This window comes from Scyliorhinus canicula, chromosome 17 (genome assembly GCF_902713615.1).
Source record: "Scyliorhinus canicula chromosome 17, sScyCan1.1, whole genome shotgun sequence".
Classification (NCBI taxonomy): domain Eukaryota; kingdom Metazoa; phylum Chordata; class Chondrichthyes; order Carcharhiniformes; family Scyliorhinidae; genus Scyliorhinus; species Scyliorhinus canicula.
The window spans coordinates 81,226,687-81,248,139 of NC_052162.1; the positions used below are offsets into that span (position 1 = coordinate 81,226,687).

Consider the following 21,453-nt stretch of genomic DNA (forward strand, 5'->3'; position numbering starts at 1 on the left):
ATGATCATGCCCTATGAGTTTGAGAGCAAGTGCTGTGTGCAGAATCCTCAGAGACAGAAATAAATCCCTCAGCATGTGCCACATCACTCCCTGTAGACTTTGACATCCTTAAACAACTCTGAAAATGAAAAAGCATTTCTAGGTTTCTGGCAAGAACCAGTCAAACATCAACTAACCTGTAAGCAGTTGGTGATTTTTAAAAAATAGTTCTGACGGGGGTCATCCCTGCTGCTAAACGTGTGTTGCGCTGCACGACTTTGAAGAGATAGTATTAACCAGTGTTGAGCTTCAAAGTGGCAGTGTTGGCATCAAATTAGTGGTACATATTGGCTTATCTCATAGTCCGCCTACTCTGTGTGCCTCTCGTGGATGCTCCCTGAGCACCCAATGACGCCCTTACAAATATTCTGCCCAGCGCGATTCACACACAGATGCAATTTTGGAGTCAAAACAACACTTGTAGTGCCATTAAAAACAGGCATCTCATGGATTGCGTAATGGAGCCAAATTTGGCAGCCTTTTTAATATAATTAAATGACCATATTTGCAAGTATTTCCTAAACATGTTTGCTTTATGCTTTTATATTTTTAATTAGGATATCTGTATTATTTAAATGTCACTCACAGTATCAGATTACAATTAAGTCTAGCCTTAAATGCACATGCAATTCTATTGTTATTCTGGTTACATCCAACTCAGCAATAAGGAGAGTCTCAATCTGATGAATTGTTCTCCTTCACACCATACTGGAATCTGACTGAGAACGTCTGTCGCTGAGGGAGAAAATTAATTATCTTGCAGATCTCAGCCCATTTACAATTCCAAAATGGGTTATCGCTACATTTCATTGAAATCCGTGGAGAATTTTACAAAAGCTTTGCCAACCACATTGTCAACAAAGGTGTTAAAACACAAACAGAACTTACCGTAGAGAATAGTAATTAGGGAGACTGGCATAACTAAGATTCCAACCAGCATATCGGCAACAGCCAGCGACATTAGGAAGTAGTTTGTGGCATTCTGTAGCTTTTTCTCCAGTGAAACTGCCATGATCACTAATATATTGCCGCCAACAGTCAACACAACGATGATGAGGATCAGCAAAGCTGGCCAGTTCTTTTTCGAGATGGCTGTGCGCGAGATGTCCCCCGGGTCTGAGGCATTAAATATTTCCCCCGTGGTCAAACTCTGGTTCAGGGTGTAAGAGCTGTTGATGTATCTGGCCATCAGAACACTGTGCAAACTGAAATTCCTAGAGACGTGGAACTGTGGCAATGCTGATAAATTGCTGAAGTACTTCTTTAAATGAGATCTGAAATGCTTTGCCCTTTACTTTTGTGAAAGGTCTCCGTTAAAGGGAAGACTACCTCTGTGAGTTTGGACACATAAGAAGATAATCCATCCATTATTCTGTGAGCATTCAATTGAGAAGTCAAGTATTTTAAGCCTTCAAACATTGTTTTTGTCAGATGAGCAGAATGAGTAATATAAAGTGCAGGCAACAGTAAAAGGGTTCTCAAAGTTCGCACCTGGGTTACTGAATCTAAAGTGCAGTATTTTCTTACTTTACACCTCCAGCCACAACAGGCAAAATATCACCCCAAATGTTGCCAAGCTCCTCAAGAGGTTCTTGATGCCATTCCCTTTTCTCAATTTTTATTTTCTTCTTTGTTGTATATTTTACATCTCCTGGCCTCTTTTCTGCTTTTCTTTTTTCCTCAGAAGCTGAGAAGGTTCATGTGGGTTTCCACCAGCCGCCTTTTTCTCATTATAATCAACTCATTAAGATCTAATCAAAATGCTCTTCTGGAGTTGAATGAGTCCAATTCTGAGAAGAATAACAATTAGAAGGTTATTATATTGTTATTTCATTTAACCCTTATAAATATTAATTTCATCAAAACTCTGCATTCCTACCTGCTTCAACATTGAATGAATAGGGCCTGTGTCCTTGGAATAATATCAAAATACATCTGCTGCCTACATAATTACCATTCTTACATTCACATTCATCCGTTTTAGTTGCCTCTGCAGCCAGGTTTCGCTAAATGGCAAAACAATCAACTAATTTATTGCAATCTCTGCCAAGAATTATCATCACACATAGGCAAGAAATTTATTGAAGTGCCAATTCTACTGTATTTTTCATCTCTGTTGCCCTGACAATTATCTTTTTCCTAAGTTCATTAGATTCTGTTTTATCCATCACTACCTCACACAGAACAAGAGGGGAGCATTAACTCAGTATGTTCCAAATTACTCACGATAAGATGTTTTAATTATGTACTGAGCTTATGGTGTGTTCTTTTTAGTGATTTAACATTGCCAACTGAGGCTCGTACAAGATAAAAAAAACACGATAAACATAATTTTGGGCCCAATGTGGAACATCTTTTGCTTTCTCAACCAGAAAATTGCTTCAAGATGTTAATGCATCTGAGCCAATTTAACGCCGGTCTATTTGTGTTTATGAATTTGAAAAGAAAAATCTTTTAAAGATGGTAGATAGGTACAAAAGAAATGAAATGGGCTAATGGAATGCTGGCTATAATCTCAAGGGGTCTGGATTGCAAAGGAGAGTAAATTATATAGCTTTGGTCAGATTATATTTGGAGTACTGCCTTAAATATAGGGCACTGAACATCAGGAAGGGTATAGTGGCCTTGGAAATTTGTTGCAAAGATTCACCAGAACGATTCCTGGGTTTAGAGGGTTCAACTCTGAGGCCAGTCTGCAAATAATTGGCTTGAGTACAGAAGAGTGAGAGTTGATTCAGCAGCCAGCCTTTAAAGTGTGAAAATGATTCGATAGGTTGATACAGAGAAACAATTTCCCTCGATGTGGAATCCAAAATGAGGGGACTTGATCTTAAAATTAGTGCTGGGATTTTTGGGAGAGAAATCAAAGAGCACTTTTTCACTCACAGAACAGATTATTGCCTCGATATGGCATGAAGCCAGGAGGCTCCAATTGGCAAAATATACTTGAAGTATCCAACCCTAACTTTCGGAAAAAACTTTGTTTCTTTATTATCGCTGTGTCAACATCTTGGTATTCACCACTTCATTGCACTATTCAAAGATACTGTACAGCAGTTCAAGGTAAAGGCCCACCAACACTTTCTCAAGGGAATATGGGTATGGGCAATAAATGTGGGCCTTGCCAGTGATGCCTATATCCTTAGGATGATTATTCTTTCTAAGTTGTTTGTAGCAATGAGTAGAGCACGACATGTTATGTGGGCGGCATGGTCGCACAGTGGTTAACACTGTTGCTTCACAGCACCTGGACCCTGAGTTCAATTTCCACTTGGGTCACTGTCTGTGCGGAGTCTGCACGTTCTCCCCGTGTCTGTTTGGATTTCCTCCGGGTGCTCCGGTTTCCTCCCACAAGTCCCAAAAGACGTGCTTGTTGGGTGAATTGGACATCCTAAATCCTCCCTCAGTGTACCCGCACAGGCACCGGAGTGTGGCGACTGGGGGATTTTCACAGTAACTTCATTGCAGTGTTGATGTAAGCCTACTTGTGACAATAATAAAGATTATTATTATAGAGCAACAATTTCCATTGCACGCACTACAGCCAACAATACCGGAGAAGGTAGACATGGTGCAACCTCAAAGAGTTCAGTTATCGTATGTATATTGACAGACTAATATCCCTTCCTACTTACTTAAGCCACAGTATTATTAGTAGGCATGCAAATGGCTATCGTGATGTCTTGCAGCTGTGGGAAGTCATGAATGTGGTTGGAGTACAGCTGTCCTTGCTGCAGCGGTTTTCTGCTGAGGGGTAGATTGGTGGGCCCTATGGGAAACATGGCCCTGGCTACATGGTATAGTGGACAGTGTAACAGCTGATGCAAGAGCGCGTTAACAGAGCTACAGGCAGCATTGATCTTTCCTGCCACTGATAGTGCAGCACAGATGGTTGCTGCACCCTGGAGATATCTGTGGACCAGATGGCAAATCTCACAGAACCTTGTGCCTTCAACATGCCCAGGTAGGTGAGTGAGTACAACGTAGTAGATTTGAAATGTGGAGGAATTTGTTCTATGAATGGGAGCCCCTCCACTATCCTTTTTCTCCTATAACAGTGCTGCTTGCACCCACGTCAGGTTGTGAGATATCTGCGTACTGTGTACTTGCCAATGCTATTGTAATACTTTCCGTTTCAAAATCAATTTCCTTCTTACTCGTTTAGTTTGTCTGTGTGGTCTTTAACGATGTGCTAATAATCCTTACCCAACAATATTAGCATGGGAGCAAGATTCAAAACAGTGCTTTACAATAAAAGGAAAATCCCATTGCCACTTCATAACATCCCTATTAATTTATGTCTGCTTCTCCGTTAAATGAACACAATAACTCTCTTAGAGATTTAATTTAATTACTTTGTCTTTATTTGGTTGCTGTAAGAAAGCATTCATTAAGTACAGTATCTGTATTTATTTGAAACAAATTATAACTTACTGCAATGCAGCTGAATAAAACATAATCAGTATGTAATATAATTAGCAAAATTGAAGCCCATGGGATTAAAGGGGCAATGAAAATGTCGGTACAAAAACTAGATAATTAGGGACAGAAAGCAGGGACTGGTGGTGAATGGCTGTATTCCAGATTGGGAGGAGATACACACTGTTCACTCCCATGGGTCAATGTTGGCACTATTGCTCTTCTTGATATGTATTCATGAGCTGGATGTGGTGCACAGGACATAATTCCAATGTTTGCAGATGATACAGAACTCAGAAGTATAGTAAACAGTGTGGAAGATGGTAACATACTTCTGGAAGACATAATAACACTGTTGGAAATGGGAAGACACATGATAGGAGTAATTTAATGCACACACTTGAAACTTTTTTCATCTCTGGGGAGCTGAACCCGCTGGCCAGACCAGCTCCTCAGATGTCGGTCCACCATTTTGAAAGGCTGCCCTGATCTCGAAGAAAGTTTGTGGGTTCCCCACACTCCGCCACCCAATGGCAGTGTCACCCCCTGCACAAATGGGCACTGCCACCCTGGCAGTGCCTGTGCCAGCTTGGCAGTGCCACGTGGGTACCCTGGCAGTGGTGTATTTTGTAGAAAGAGAGAAAGCCTTTGTTATTTCAGATTACATAAGCACGAAAGCCATGTTAAACCTTTATATAACACTGGTTAGGCCACAGCTGAAGTATTGCGTCTTTGAACATCACACGTACAGAAGGATAACAAGGTCATAGAGCAGATGCAGAAGAGATTTACTGGTATGGTACCATGGACATCGAATGCCGATTATATGGCAATACTAATGAAGCGGTGTTGTTCTCTTTAGAGAAGTGGAAGCTAAAGGGAGATATAAGGGGCATTGCTCAAAATCATTGGGCGATTTCAATCAAGAAGTGTAATTTTGAGCAAGATTGGCAGGATGTTTCTCATTGGCTTTTTGGGTGAGATCCACACCGCTATTCAACCACACTAAGTCTTTTTTTGGGGTCCTGGGGAGTTTCCCTCCAGGCTAGCCCACACTTGGAACTTTTTTCACCTCTGGGGAGCTGAACTCGCTGGCCAGACCAGCTCCTCAGATGTAAGTCCACCATTTTGAAAGGATGACCTGATCTCTAAGAAATTTTGAGGGTTCTCCACACTCCGCCACCCATGGCAGTGTCACCCCCTGCGCACATGGGCACACTGGCACTGCCACCCTGGGGTATTTTGGCAGTGTCAGGGTTGCGGTACCAAGGTGCCAGGCTAGCAGCACCAAGGTGCCTGGGTGCCAGAGCCAGGGGGGCACCCTGTCCCGGACCATCCAGGGGTCTCCAAAGGCCCAGGTTTCATTGCACTTTTGTACGGACCAGTACTAAATGGAGCCTGGTTGAGGCCTCGCTGGGGAGGCCATTTGTTCCTGGGCACCAGGACACTCAGGCGCAGACACATTTAAATCAGCTGTACTACTCAATTAAATATGCTGACTTGGATCGCGGCCAGCAAGGCCGGGATCCAGATTGTGATGTCTCGTGAGATTCCGTCTCAAGCGTTGCAAATCTCACGAGAGACTTCACTGCTTGAAAGAATGGTGGAAGCAAATTCAACAATAACTTCCAGGAGGGATTTGGATGAAGACTCATAAAAGAAATAAAAGATTGCAGGGCTGTGGGGAAAGGTCAGGGGAGCGGGATAATTGGAGTTCTAGCAACGACACAATGGGCCAAATGGCCTCCTGTGCTGTATGATTCTATGATTCAATGAATTTGCACAACAATTAAATGTAGCACGCTGACTTTGCAAAGAGATGAACAGTTTCAGCACAGATGGGGCTTTCACCCAACATACAGGGGTAATTATAACAAGCAACCCACAACATTTACTCTGCAATGCAGAAATATTGCATATGAGTATTGTTTTTTTTTAGTAAGAAGTCTTACAACACCAGGTTAAAGTCCAACAGGTTTGTTTCAAACACGAGCTTTCGGAGCACGGCTCCTTCTTCAGGTGAATGGAAAGGCTTGTTCCAGAAATGTTTATATAGACACAGTCAGAGATGCCCCGGAATGCGAGCACCTGCAGGCAATCAAATCATCAAAGATGCAGAGAGAGAGGTAACTCCAGGTTAAAGAGGTGTGAATTGTCCCAAGCCAGTTCAGTCGGTAGGCCTCTGCAAGTCCAGGCTTGTTGGTGGGGGCCGAATGTAATGCGACATGAATCCCAGATCCCGGTTGAGTCCGCATTCATGCGTGCGGAACTTAGCTATAAGTTTTTGCTCAGCAATTTTGCGTTGTCGCGTCTCCTGAAGGCCTCCTTGTAGAATGCTGACCCGGAGATCAGAGGCTGAATGTCCTTGACTGCTGAAGTGTTCCCCAACTGGAAGGGAACAGTCCTGCCTGTTGATAGTCGCACGATGCCCGTTTATTCGTTGTCGCAGTGTCTGCATGGTCTCGCCAATGTACCACGCTTCGGGACATCCTTTCCTGCAGCGTATGAGGTAGACTACATTGGTCGAGTCGCACGAGTATGCGCCGCGTACCTGGTGGGTGGTGTTTCCACGTGTAATGGTGGTGTCCATGTCGATGATCTGGCATGTCTTGCAGAGATTACCCTGGCAGGGTTTTGTGGTGTTGTGGTTGCTGTTCTGAAGGCTGGGTAATTTGCTGCAAACAATGGTTTGTTTGAGGTTGCGCGGTTGTTTGAAGGCCAGTAGTGGGGGTGTGGGGATGACCTTGGCAAGATGTCCATCCTCGCTGATGATGTGTTGGAGGCTGCGAAGAAGATGTCGTAGTTTCTCCGCCCCAGGAAAGTACTGGACGACGAAGGGTACTCTGTCAGTGGTGTCCCGTGTTTGTCTTCTGAGGAGGTCGGTGCGGTTTTTTGCTGTGGCGCGGTGGAACTGTCGATCAATGAGTCGAGCGCCATATCCCGTTCGTACGAGGGCATCTTTCAGCATCTGTAGGTGTCTGTTGCGCTCCTCCTTGTCTGAGCAGATCCTGTGTATACGGAGGGCTTGTCCATAGGGGATGGCTTCTTTAATGTGTTTCGGGTGAAAGCTGGAGAAGTGGAGCATCGTGAGATTATCTGTGGGCTTGCGGTAAAGCGAGGTGCTGAGGTGACCGTCCTTGATGGAGACGAGTGTGTCCAAGAATGGAACTGAATTTGGAGAATAGTCCATGGTGAGTTTGATGGTGGGATGGAACTTATTGATGTCATCGTGTAGTCGTTTCAGTGATGTCTCGCCGTGGGTCCAAAGGAAAAAAATGTCATCGATGTATCTGGTGTATAGCATCGGTTGAAAGTCCTGTGTGGTGAGGAAGTCCTGTTCAAACTTGTGCATGAAGATGTTGGCATATTGAGGTGCAAATTTGGTCCCCATGGCTGTTCCGTGCGTCTGGATGAAGAATTTGTTGTCGAAGGTGAAGACGTTGTGGTCTAGAATGAAACGGATGAGTTGCAGAATTGCGTCTGGAGATTGGCAGTTGTCGGTGTTGAGGACTGAGGCTGTTGCAGCAATGCCGTCGTCATGGGGGATGCTGGTGTAGAGTGCCGAGACATCCATTGTGACGAGGAATGTTCCTGGTTCAACTGGTCCATGGGTGCTGAGTTTCTGTAGGAAGTCCGTCGTGTCGCGACAGAAGCTGGGTGTACCTTGTACGATGGGTTTCAAGATGCCCTCGATGTGGCCAGAGAGGTTCTCACACAGGGTCCCATTGCCTGAAACGATAGGACGGCCTGGTGTGTTGGCCTTGTGTATTTTCGGGAGGCAGTAGAGATCTCCAATGCGGGGATTACGTGGGATGAGAGCACGTAGGGTGTTCTGAAGGTCTGGATCTAAGGTCTTGATCAGTCTGCTGAGTTGGCGGATGTGTTCCTTGGTTGGATCTGCGGGTAACTGCCTGTAGTGTTCCTGGTTGTCGAGTTGTCGGTATACTTCTTTGCAGTAGTCTGTTCTGTTCAGTATGACGGTGGCCCCTCCTTTGTCTGCTGGTTTGATGACGATGTTGCGGTTGGTCTTGAGAGTGCGGATGGCGTTGCGTTGTGCTTGGGTGACGTTTGAGGCTGCCTTGTGATTGCGAGTGATGAATCTGGCATTGACACGACTTCTGACGGCTTGACTGCCTACCGACTGAACTGGCTTGGGACAATTCACACCTCTTTAACCTGGAGTTACCTCTCTCTCTGCATCTTTGATGATTTGATTGCCTGCAGGTGCTCGCATTCCGGGGCATCTCTGACTGTGTCTATATAGCCATGATGTGGATATGATATGATATAGCCATGATATGTCTATATAAACATTTCTGGAACAAGCCTTTCCATTCACCTGAAGAAGGAGCCGTGCTCCGAAAGCTCGTGTTTGAAACAAACCTGTTGGACTTTAACCTGGTGTTGTAAGACTTCTTACTGTGTCTATATAAACATTTCTGGAACAAGCCTTTCCATTCACCTGAAGAAGGAGCCGTGCTCCGAAAGCTCGTGTTTGAAACAAACCTGTTGGACTTTAACCTGGTGTTGTAAGACTTCTTACTGTGCTCACCCCAGTCCAACGCCGGCATCTCCACATCTTGTTTTTTTTTATGTCTGGTCAATGTACTGTGACATCTTTGCTACATTTTTTCATTTAACTTACTTTAAATTGTGAGCTAAGATTGAAAAATAAATTTCAGTCCAGAACAAGGGGACTCAATAGCTCAGTTGGCTAGTACATGGTTCGGAATAATACCAACAGCATGAGTTCAATTCTCATTCTAGCTGAGCTAGATTTGGGACCTTGCTTCCTCACCCTGTCCCTGACAGTGAAAGGCAATGGCAAACTGCCAAGCAGACAGCTCAGGTTGAAGCATCAGCAGACAATGACCAGCTTCTGGGCAGAGTACACATTCCATACACATTCCATTCCATAAGCCTGGAACTGAGCAAAATCAGTGGATCAACTCTTACTGGGGTAGGCCTTGACTTTATGCCATATTGTAAAAGTAGGGATTAAGAGTCAACCAATTTTCTTATCTCTTCTCATTTTTATTTCTACTGGTATCAAGTTAAAATTGGCTGGTGACCCATCATCACCTTAAATCCACTATTGCACAAAGTCATGATATACCCCACTAAATTTCTCAGTCCTCTGTAACGGTAGCACCAGCCCATTTGCAGTAACTGATCTAACATCCCCGTAAAGGTAGTTGACTGACGAACGTTACATCAATGCACTGTTCAGCCACCAATATCACCCACACTGATTTCAAGGCTACCTGCTAAAAAAGGGTTTCCAGCAGAGGTTTTCTTGTAATATGAAACAGGACCATGAGGTCACAGGCAAAGAAGTTAGACAATTACTCGAATTGCTGAGTTTTATAAATTTTTCTAAGTGCGCGATTCATGGTCTCATCGTGCCCGAATGTTTTGGGGACGAGGCCGTTGCATATCGCAAGACGGCAAAATGGGTCAGAGATCCAACGGAGAGGCAGCACGGTGGCACAGTGGTTAGCACTGGGACTAGGCCGTCGCAGACCCGGGTTCAAATCCCGGCCCTGGGTCACTGTCCGTGTGGAGTTTGCACATTCTCCCCGTGTCTGCGTGGGTTTCACCTCCACAACCCAAAGAGGTGCAGGTTAGGTGGATTGGCCATGCTAAATTGCCCCTTAATTTGAAAAAAAAATAATTGGGCTCTAAATTTATTTTTTAAAAAGTGATCCAACGGAATCTCGCGCGATGTTGCAATCTGCACCTGCCCTCACTAGACATGGTCCAGATCAGCATATTTAAATTAGACCTATTGCTCAATTAAATACATGTTTTCTAGATTCTCCTGGCGCCGTTACACAACAGTCGTGTCTGCAAGTCCTCGCCAGGGCGTCGTTCAGTGCTGGTCCACTCAAATGTGGAACAGGCGTAACAGCACCTGGGAGAGTCTCTGAGGCCATTGATCAAGGAGAGGGCAAGGCGGCAGCCTGGCACAATGTGGCACCTAGGTACCTTGACTCTGCCAGCCTGGCACCTTGGCAGTGCCAAGGTAGCAGTGCCAGAGTGTTTGGATTCAAAGAACAAAGAGAACAAAGAAAATTACAGCACAGGAACAGGCCCTTCGGCCCTCCCAGCCTGCGCCGATCCAGATCCTTTATCTAAACCTGTCTCCTATTTTCCAAGGTCTACTTCCCGCTCATTCATATACCTGTCTAGATGCTTCTTAAATGATGCTATCGGGCCCGCCTCTACCACCTCCGCTGGTAAAGCGTTCCAGGCACCTACCACCCTCTGCGTAAAAGACTTTCCACGCACATCTCCCTTAAACTTTCCCCCTCTCACCTTGAAATTGTGACCCCTTGTAACTGACACCCCCACTCTTGGGAAAAGCTTGTTGCTATCCACCCTGTCCATACCTCTCATAATTTTGTAGACCTCAATCAGGTCCCCCCTCAACCTCCATCTTTCCAACGAAAACAATTCTAATCTACTCAACCTTTCTTCATAGCTAGCATCCTCCATACCAGGCAACATCCTGGTGAACCTCCTCTGCACCCTCTCCAAGGCATCCACATCCTTCTGGTAATGTGGCGACCAGAACTGCACGCAGTATTCCAAATGTGGCCGAACCAAAGTCCTATACAACTGTAACATGACCTGCCAACCCTTGTACTCAATACTCCGTCCGATGAAGGCAAGCATGCTGTATGCCTTCTTGACCACTCTATCAACCTGCGTTGCCACCTTCAGGGTACAATGGACCTGAACTCCCAGATCTCTCTTAAATCAATTTTCCCCAAGACCCTTCCATTGACCATATAGTCCGCTCTTGAATTTGATCTTCCAAAATGCATCACCTCGCATTTGCCTGGATTGAACTCCATCTGCCATTTCTCTGCCCAACTCTCCAATCTATCTATATTTTGTTGTATTCTCTGACAGTCCTCCTCGCTATCTGCAACTCCACCAATCTTAGTATCATCTGCAAACTTGCTAACCTATACCTTCCTCCAGGTCATTTATGTAGATCACAAACATCAGTGGTCCGAGCACGGATCCCTGTGGAACACCACTTGTCACCCTTCTCCATTTTGAGACACTCCCTTCCACCACTACTCTCTGTCTCCTGTTGCCCAGCCAGTTCTTTATCCATCTAGCTAGTACACCCTGAACCCCATACGACTTCACTTTTTCCATCAACCTGCCATGGGAAACCTTATCAAACGCCTTACTAAAGTCCATGTATATGACATCTACAGCCCTTCCCTCATCAATTAACTTTGTCACTTCCTCAAAGAATTCTATTAGGTTTGTAAGACATGACCTTCCCTGCACAAAACCATGCTGCCTATCACTGATAAGTCTATTTTCTTCCAGATGTGAATAGATCCTATCCCTCAGTATCTTCTCCAACAGTTTGCCTACCACTGACGTCAAGCTCACAGGTCTATAATTCCCTGGATTATCCCTGCTACCCTTCTTAAACAAAGGGACAACATTAGCAATTCTCCAGTCCTCCGGGACCTCACCCGTGCTCAGGGATGCTGTAAAGATATCTGTTAAGGCCCCAGCTATTTCGACCCTCGCTTCCCTCAGCAACCTGTGATAGATCCCATCCGGTCCTGGGGACTTGTCCACCTTAATGTCTTTCAAAATACCCAAAACTTCCCCCTTCCGTATGACAACTTGACCGAGAGTATTTAAACATCCATCCCTAGCCTCAACATCCATCTTGTCCCTCTCCTTTGTGAATACCGATGCAAAGTACTCATTAAGAATCTCACCCATTTCCTTTGAGTCCACGCATAAATTCCCTCTTTTGTCTTTAAGTGGGCCAATCCTTTCTCTAGTTACCCTCTTTTTCCTTACATACGAATAAAATGCTTTGGGATTTTCCTTAACCCTGTTAGCCAAAGATATTTCATGACCCCTTTTAGCCCTCTTTATTGCGCGTTTGAGATTCGTCCTACTTTCCCGATATTCCTCCAAAGCTTCATCAGTTTTGAGTTGCCTCGATCCTATGTATGCTTCCTTTTTCATCTTAGCTAGTCTCACAATTTCACCCGTCATCCATGGTTCCCTAATCTTGCCATTTCTATCTTTCATTTTCACAGGAACATGTCTGTCCTGCACTCTGATCAACCTTTCCTTAAAAGACTTCCACATTTCAAATGTGGATTTACCCTTAAACAGCTGCTCCCAATCCACATTCCCTAGCTCCTGCTGAATTTTGTTATACTTGGCCTTTTCCCAATTTAGTACTCTTCCTTTCGGACCACTCTCATCCTTGTCCATGAGTATTCTAAAACTTACGGAATTGTGATCGCTATTCCCAAAGTAATCACCGACTGAAACATCAACCACCTGGCCGGGATCATTCCCCAATACCAGGTCCAGTATGGCCCCTTCCCGAGTTGGACTATTTACATACTGCTCTAAAAAACTCTCCTGGATGCTCCTTACAAACTCTGCTCCATCTACGCCTCCAACACTACACAAATCCCATTCAATGTTGGGGAAGTTAAAATCTCCCATCACAACCACTCTATTGCTCCTACATTTTTCTATAATCTGTCTGCATATTTGTACCTCTACTTCATGCTCGCTTTTGGGAGGCCTGTAGTAAAGTCCCAACAATGTTACTGCACCCTTCCTATTTCTCAGCTCCACCCATATTGCCTCAGTGCTCGAATCCTCCATCGTGCCCTCCTTAATCACAGCTGTGATATCATCTCTGACGAGTAATGCAACTCCTCCACCCCTTCTACCGCCCTCTCTATCTCTCCTGAAGCATCTATACCCTGGGATATTCAGTTGCCAGTCCTGACCTTCCCTCAACCAAGTTTCAGTAATACCAATAACATCATATTCCCAGGTACTGATCCAAGCCCTAAGTTCATCTGCCTTACCTGCTACACTTCTCGCATTAAAACAAATGCACCTCAGACCACCTTTGCGTTCATCATCTCTTCCCTGTCTACTCTTCCCCTTAGTGACATTGAGTTTATTGTCTCGTACCTTACTGGCTTTAGTTGCTGCTTCTTTACTGACCTCTAACTTCCTAATCTGGTTCCCATCCCCCTGCCACATTAGTTTAAAACCTCCCCAACAGAGTTAGCAAAAGCTCCCCCTAGGACATTGGTTCCAGTCCTGATTCAGGTTGACAATGCCAGGGATCGGGCCAGTAAAGTGGGGGAGGGGGGGTCCCCGGGGGCCTTCCAAGGTTGGATGGGAGGGGGTGTTGAAAATGGGGGAGAGCCTGAAGGGGGTGAGGAGGAGGGTAGATTGGAGCAGCCAGCCAAAATTTTGCCCCAATTTGCGAGGAGCCCATCCTACTGGCGAGCTTCTGAGTACAGCTTAGCAGAGAGAAAATCCCCAAGGCCAAATATCGCGCCCGATTCAACTAAAAGGGAACAAAGTCCCATAGCAAGTGTGCTTAGCTGCGTGTTTCCTGGCGCTTGCAGCATCAAGACACACATGCCTATAAAATTCCACCCACGTAAGATTATGGGCCTAAGTGGGGAACGTGCGGACGAGGTCTCACATAGCCCCGTTTTGTGCACTGAGGAGCTCTGCTTGCCAGAACTCAGTGCAGCAAGAGATCGGGACATAATTTTTAAATGGCATCCCAATCTCCGAAGGCAATGATGCAATACCTGACATCCACCCAAGCCCAAACACACTATGGGAGAGCCACGAGTACCACTGTGGGGCACGCACCTGGGGCCTCCGATCCACTGGAAGCCCACACGAGTGTCGTTTCATCTGCTGCCCATTTCTGGAGACCAGTACTGAATAGCACTCTCCAGAGGTCTCTACAACAAAGGATTCCACACCTCAGGTAACTTGGGAATCTACACATTAAAGTGAGACTAGCTGTATTCTTTAATATGCAGATTTGCTAAAAAGTGATCCCGCACACAATGGATGGGATTTGCATCGCAACGTCTCGTGAGATCGGGTTAGACCTCGCGAGGCATTGTGACCTGGGTAGATCCCGGGACCGGGAACTACTGGCTTCTATCGGCGCACTGCTTTTCAGGCATAGTGTGGCCATTAGATCACGCCCAATGACAAAGTGCCTTTGAATAGCCAGATGTTTCTCGGCGTTGTGACTGGACATTGAAATTCTGCAGGTGGGTCGCTCCCGAAATCTTTTTTTCTAAATCTTTGCTTCTCTTTTAAATTACCTTCAATAAATAATCAGTTTGTAAAATACTGAGTGGGATTCTCTGATTCCTCCAGCCGCATGTTTCTTGGTGGTGCGCTGTTTGCTGGGGGCGGGATTCTCTCTTTTTATCACTTACCAATAGGATTTCCCTTTGAAGCCATCCTTTGCTGCCGGGAAACCCCCAGGCGGGCGTGCACTGCCAGCAGGAAAAGAGACTCTCAATGAATGGAGAATTCTGGTCACTATGGTAGTTTCTCTGTCAGTAACTAATCATGTTTTGCTGGTTTTGTAAAGTGTTAAACAGCCTGCCAAGTTGTGGCACTGACTAGAAATTCTTTTTGTGCTGTATAAATTCATTCTAATTTCTGGTACTTCCAATGTCGGCATTCAGAAAAAAAATTAAAGTCTTATTGGCGTGAAGGGGGTGAAAGGTTATCGGGGGTCGGCAGGAATGTGGATTTGAGGTCACAATCAGATCAGCCTTAAGCTTATTGAATGGCGAAGCAGGCCCAGGGGGCCGACTTATCTACTCCTGTTCCTAATTCGTACGTTCGTATGTGGATTTCTATTTGTCTCCAGGAAGTAAAACCTACATTGTAAATCGACCGCTCACTGTAGAATCCTTTAGACTTTACTTCCCGAAAAATCATTGGAAATGAATCATGTGGGGTTTTGAGAATGGGCAACCCAGCAGCCATGCCAGTTTTATTCACAGGTGCAAGTTTACAACTCTGCCCCATTGTACTCAGCAGAAAGGAAGTGGAATCCCATTTGGATTTTCCTTCCTGTTCCCTGGTTACTGATGCTACGAGGAGTTGGGGTTTTACGGGATTTGGAAATTAATTTGAATGCGTCGCTAATACTGGAAGTTATTCACCGTGATATTTCTAATCCATTTCTGGACATAAAATACTTTCCAGTTGCCTGCGTAGCAGTCAGAATGCTAATGTGCGCATGCAAAGCAACTGCTGCTGCGTGCTTCAGGAAACATGATTGACTGATTTTGTGAAAATTTGCATCTAGAGTGAATATGTTCCTCCATAGCATTTCAAGAAAGGATCATTCGTCCTGAGTCATAGTTCAGTCCACCTGGTTAGTCTGGCATCAAAATGTGAAACTTAGATAATATGCAAATGTCTCTTCATGAAGATGCACATAAAAGAAAAAGGGAGTCCTGCATCCGTATTATGTATTTTCACGGCTTCAGGTCCCAAATGGCTTTACAGTCATTGAATTGCTCTTGGCTTGTAGTTACTGTTGCATTTGAAGGAACATGGCAATGTGTGCACAGCAAGGACCCATAAAATAACCAGAAAAAAACGACCAGATTTTCTGTTTTTAAGGATGAGTGATAAATGTTGGTCAGTGTTGTGTTTTGTGCCTTGGAGATATGCAGAGGTGATTCCATAGCCCTTGACTTGCCGGAAATGGATACTGTTGAAGGCTGATGGATACTGTTCGGTAGGTCTTAGTGAAGTCTTTGTATTCTCAAGTAGGGTAAATGTATTGATTATCTACAAGAACCCTGTACAGATATGCAGTAAAGGATTCAAGCTAGGAGCTGCCTCCATATTTGTTTGTGCACACAGCTCTGTCCAACACTGACTCTTAGGTGCGAGTCATATGTTCTTTTATATCATTGTGTGGGTCTGTATTCAGTCCCTTATTAATCCCACCTGTGTCAGACCCTTACTACAGATACTTGTCTGGAATAATTGTTTTGTTGACCGCCTTAAGGTTGACACATAGGGCGCGTTTCCCCGGAAAGATTTCCAAGTGCTGTAGCGAGCAGGAATTGACAGGAGCATCCTGGCGCTCGGACCAGCGAGACCGGCAATGTTATTCAACGTTAATTGGTCCAACGATAATTGGTTTCTCAACACGCTACGGCGAGATCCCGATTTCGCCTACGGGAGCTGGCCGGTTGCTTCGCAAACTGTTTGTCGCCTGGCGCAGATCTCGCTTTTGACCTCTCCCACTATTCACCAGCCTCCTTAAACTCGAGCGGGAGTGTATTTTTGTCTTTTGAGCCTTGGAGATACGCAGAGATTACTAAAGTTTCTATGCCTGAAAGCTTTAATGCTTTATAATATCTGCAGCCCACGCTACCAGCTGCTTCTTTCCAGTTTAGTTCCTGCTTCTCTCTGTAATCACACACCAGCTTGACTAACAGAACAGAAAAAAGACAACAGACACATACAATCAAACATCGAGCAATTGAATATATGCCAGCCACGGTAAGGGGAGAACTTCCCTGCTCCTCTTTTAAGTCCAACTAAGGGTGCAGTTCCTCCAGATCTTCTTCTGTTTGTTTACATGTGCCATTACCCTCCTTTCTGACTTATACCATCACCCATTTTGCCATTTAATCTCTCCTGCCTTCTTCTCTATCAGGCCTTTCCTTTCCTTTCCTCCCTTCCATCACCCATTTCCCTGCCTCTGTACTTGCTTAAAAAAAATGATGGGCACGATCAAATGGCAACGCTGGCGGTCACAAATCTGAGGGAGCCAGTTAGTTCGCGGCTGAGTCTGAAATCAGGAAGCGGGCCAGGTGTCGATCGGTTTCCAATCGAACTGGTCTGCTCCTGTTGCCGAGATCTGGATCCTGCCGCGGTGTGGTGAGAAATCAGTAATCACCAATGTTGGCCAATCTCCATCTCATTAATGGGAAGGAGACCCTATCTAACAGCCTCCCATGATCTAACCAGCTCCCCAGCGAACAGTCACGTGGGCGCCCTTCAGCACACCTCTTTAAAAATGTGAAGCTAGCGAAATGGCTGCTGTGGGGTACGGGGAGAAGAACTTGGAAAACAGGCAGTCAGCCCCAGGGGTACCAGGGCTGCTATTCCAGTGCTTAGGTGGGGAGGTGTGGGGGGGGGGGGGGGGGGGGGGGGGATGAGTGGGGAGTGAGGGGCTCAGCCCCTGCGGATCCGACATGCCAACCCCCAAATTATAAATACCCAAAACAGGGGTAATTTCAATTTCTCCCTGTCTATCCCACTGAACACTCCCAGGACAGAGCCCCATGGTATTACCCTGCATGGTAATCTGATGCAGGTCACTTTTACGCCTGCTGACCATGCCAGCCTCTGGCCGCACAGCTGAAGGTTATCGCTGATAGGGAATTGGCAATGTTAGCAATGTGTGCACTTCACAGCTTCCAAGTGGATTCCCGTGAGTAGACGTGCCATGTCGCAGGTGGGTGTGACTGCCTAGCATCCCAATCAGACTGTGAAGCCTGGACACTTTGCCTGAACATTGGAGGCTGTACAACCGTAGGGGCAGCAGCCAACAATCAATCACCCTAGAGCTGGTCCGCAGTAATGGGTATATCCCTGCGACCAGAGGGTGGGTGTGTGGATCGGGGGTGGGTGAAGATTACCTGAGCCTGGTCCCAGTATGGTTCCCAGCAGAGGTCTGGGATCCAGGTTAGGGGTTCGGTGCCTGGGGGCCCATGCTATGGCCAGGGGTGTGTGTGCAGAGCAGGGTCCCCCAGCACTAGCAGCGTGTTGAATGGCTCCCCGAGAGAAGCCAGGGAATGAAAGGTGGGAGAGGCCTAGGAGATCCACGGGTCCCAGGGTGAAAGCCACAACTGGTTGTCGATCTCCCATCCTCTCCAATTCTTTACAGATATCACATGATGGATGATATTGTGGACATCGCAGCAGCTGCTCTCGTGGTGCCATTGGAAATCCAGGCAACCAGAAGCCGGAGAAGGTGGAAATAGCAGCATCAACCGAGTCTCGGGGTTACGGCCTATGTATGGGGGTTCACCCCACACCCTGAGGACCCAGCCGCCCATCAGGCCAGGTAGGGACACGAAGGGTGAGGCAAGCAACAGGCCAAGGAGTACAGATGTTGCTGGTTGTTTGAAGAGATGTCGGACAGCATATTCTGCAGTAGTTTCCGCCTCAACAAGAAGACAGTGCGGCATCTGTGCCATGTCCTTACGGACTTGGCACCGTGTGGAGGAGGAGGACACCCACTCACGGTGGCCGTCAAGGTCACTGCAGTCCTGAACTTTTACACCTCGGGTTCTGATGCGACCATCAATTCACACGAGATGATTAGTAGAAGTGAACAGTGGTTTTAATAAGCTAGATCTGTGCCTGCCTGCGACTGCTCTGTACTGAGTGCCGCCTACAGGCTTCAGATTTATATACCACCCCCGAGAGGGCGGAGCCCACAAGGGCATCAACATAATACAATACAATACAGTGGTAAATTGTAGTAGCAATACGTTCACCACATTCACCCCCTGTTAAAAAATTGAAGTCAAGCGGGGGTGAAGTGGGCTCACAGATCGAGTCTGTCCGGCGCCTTGATCGTTCTCTGTGATCGCCTCAGCTCTGGCTTCACTGTGGGCATGGGTGTTGAACTCGTCGCCGCGGGCACGGGTGTTGGGCTCGTTGTCTCCGGGAGCGTGTCGTCTGGAGCTTCATCACGGTGGGTTGGCGATGGGGGGAGGGGGGTGTAGGCCTTGTAGGGGCGTGGGCGGGTTCGGAGTGGGGGTAGATGATTGGCACTGGGGAACCGGCGGGTGCCAGATCCCGGAGGGAGAGTGTATCTTGTCGGCCGTCGCGGTGCACCACGCAGGCATACTGAGGGTTGGCATGTAGGAGCTGGACCCGCCTGACCAGGACTTATGGCTCCTCACGTGCTTCCGGTGGGGGATAGGCCACGGTGGTGTCAGCCAGGATGGAAGCGAGACCCCGGAGGTGAATTTCCTGGGGAAGACAAATAGACGGTTGTGAGGGGTCTCGTTCGTGGCTGTGCAGAGGAGCGACCGAATGGAGTGGAGCGCGTCGGGGAGGACCGCCTGCCAGCGAGAAACCGGGAAACGTCTTGACTGTAGGGCCAGAAGGACAGCCTTCCATACCGTCGCGTTCTCCCTCTGCACCTGTCCGTTTCCCCGGGGGTTATAGCTGGTAGTCCTGCTCGAGGCAATACCCTTACCGAGCAGCTCATCGCTCATAAACGAGGAGCCCCGGTCACTGTGGACATAAGTGGGGAAACCGAACAGGGTGAAGATGCTGTGCAGGGCCTTAATGACAGTGGCTGCGGTCACGTTGGGGCAAGGGATTGCAAAGGGGAAACGGGAAACGGGAGTACTCGTCAACAACGTTGAGAAAATACACGTTGCGGTCAGTGGAGGGGAAGGGCCCTTTGAAATCGATGCTGAGACGCTCAAAGAGATGGGATGCCTTCACCAGGTGGGCCTTGTCTGGCCGATAGAAGTGTGGCTTGCACTCAGCGCACACTTGGCAGTCCCTGGTCATGGCCCTGACCTCAGTGGAGTAGGGCAAGTTGCGGGCCTTGATGAAGTGGAGAAGCCGAGTGACCCCTGGGTGACAGAGGTCATTGTGGATGGCCCGAAGTCGGTCATCTTGCGCGCTGGCGCATGTGCCGCGGGACAGGGCATCTGGGGCTCATTGAGCTTCTCAGGACAATACACGATATCGTAATTATAGGTGGAGAGTTTGATTCTCCACCTCAAGATTTTATCATTCTTGATCTTGCCCCGCTGTGTGTTGTTGAACATAAAGGATACCAACCGTTGGTCGGTGACGAGGGTGAACCTCCTACTGGCCAGGTAGTGCCTCCAATGTCGCACAGCTTCCACAATGGCTTGAGCTTCCTTTTCGGCAGAGGAGTGCCGAATCTCGGAGGCGTTGAGGGCACGGGAAAAGAAGGCCACGGGCCTGTCTGTCTGGTTAAGGGGAGCGGCCAGGGTGACATCTGATGCGTCGCTCTCCACCTGGAAGGGAATGGACTCCCACCGCATGCATCGCGGCCTTGGTAATGTCTAACTTGATGCGGCTGAAGGCCAGGCGGGCCTCAGTCGTCAGGGGAAAGATGGTGGCTTTGATAAGTGGGTGGGCTTTGTCCGCAGGAGGGGGTGTATGCGGTCGGGGTCGGGCCCTAGGACTCTGTTTCCCACGACATAGCCGATGATGTCTAGTCGGGCTGTGCGGAAAACGCATTTCTCCTTGTTGTAGGTGAGATTGAGGGCTTGGGCGGTTTGGAGGAACTTCTGAAGGTTAGCGTCGTGGTCCTGCTGATCATGGCCGCAGGTGGTGACGTTATCCAAGTATGGGAACATGGCCCACAGCCCGTACTGGTCAACCATTCGGTCCATCGTTCTTTGGAAGACCGAGACCCCATTGGTGATGCCGAAGGGGACCATGAGGAAGCGGAAGAGGCAGCCGCCTGACTGAAAGGCGGTCTTCTGGGCGGATTGGAAGCTGGTGGTATGCGGACTTCAGATCTACCGTGGAGAAAGCCCGGTGGTGTGCTATCTGATTACCATGTCCGCTATGCGGGGAAGGGGGTACGCATCGAGTTGCGTGTACCGATTTATGGTCAGGCCGTAGTCGACAACCATCCTGTTCTTTTCCCCGGTCCTGACGACCACCACTTGGGCTCTCCAGGGGTTATTATCCCCTCCGATGATCCCCTTCCTCAAGAGCCGCTGGACCTCTGACTTGATAAAAGTCCTGTCCTGGGCACTGTACCACCTGCTCCTGGTGGCGAAGGGTTCACAGTCGGTGGTGAGGTTCGCGAAGAGCAAGGGAGGGGCGACCTTAAGTGTCACGATGCTACATATGGTGAGGCGGGTAGGGGTCCACCGAACTTCAGGATCAGGCTTCTGAGGTTGTGCTGGACATCCAGTGCTAACAAGAGAGGAGCGCAGAGATGGGGGAGGACATAGAGTTTAAAATTGCCTTACTCGGCGCCCTGTATCGCAAAGTTTGCGACACAGTACCCCCAGATCTGAACTGAATGTGATCCGGAAGCAAGGGAGATTGTTTGGGATGTGCGGGAAATCTGGAGGGAATAGCGCCTTA

The 21,453-nt window shown here is 47.3% G+C and overlaps 1 protein-coding gene across 3 annotated transcripts in view; it reads right to left on the reverse strand.

Moving 5' to 3' along the window:
* LOC119952392 (5-hydroxytryptamine receptor 2A-like) overlaps positions 1 to 21,453 on the reverse strand; it is a 344,511-nt gene that overhangs the window by 29,942 nt on the left and 293,116 nt on the right. For all 3 annotated transcript variants that reach the window (XM_038776111.1, XM_038776110.1, XM_038776112.1), the window contains one exon: positions 928 to 1,829. In XM_038776111.1, the coding sequence (XP_038632039.1) occupies positions 928 to 1,228 (301 nt within the window). In that variant the 5' untranslated portion in view covers positions 1,229 to 1,829. The remainder of the gene's footprint in view (positions 1 to 927; positions 1,830 to 21,453) is intronic.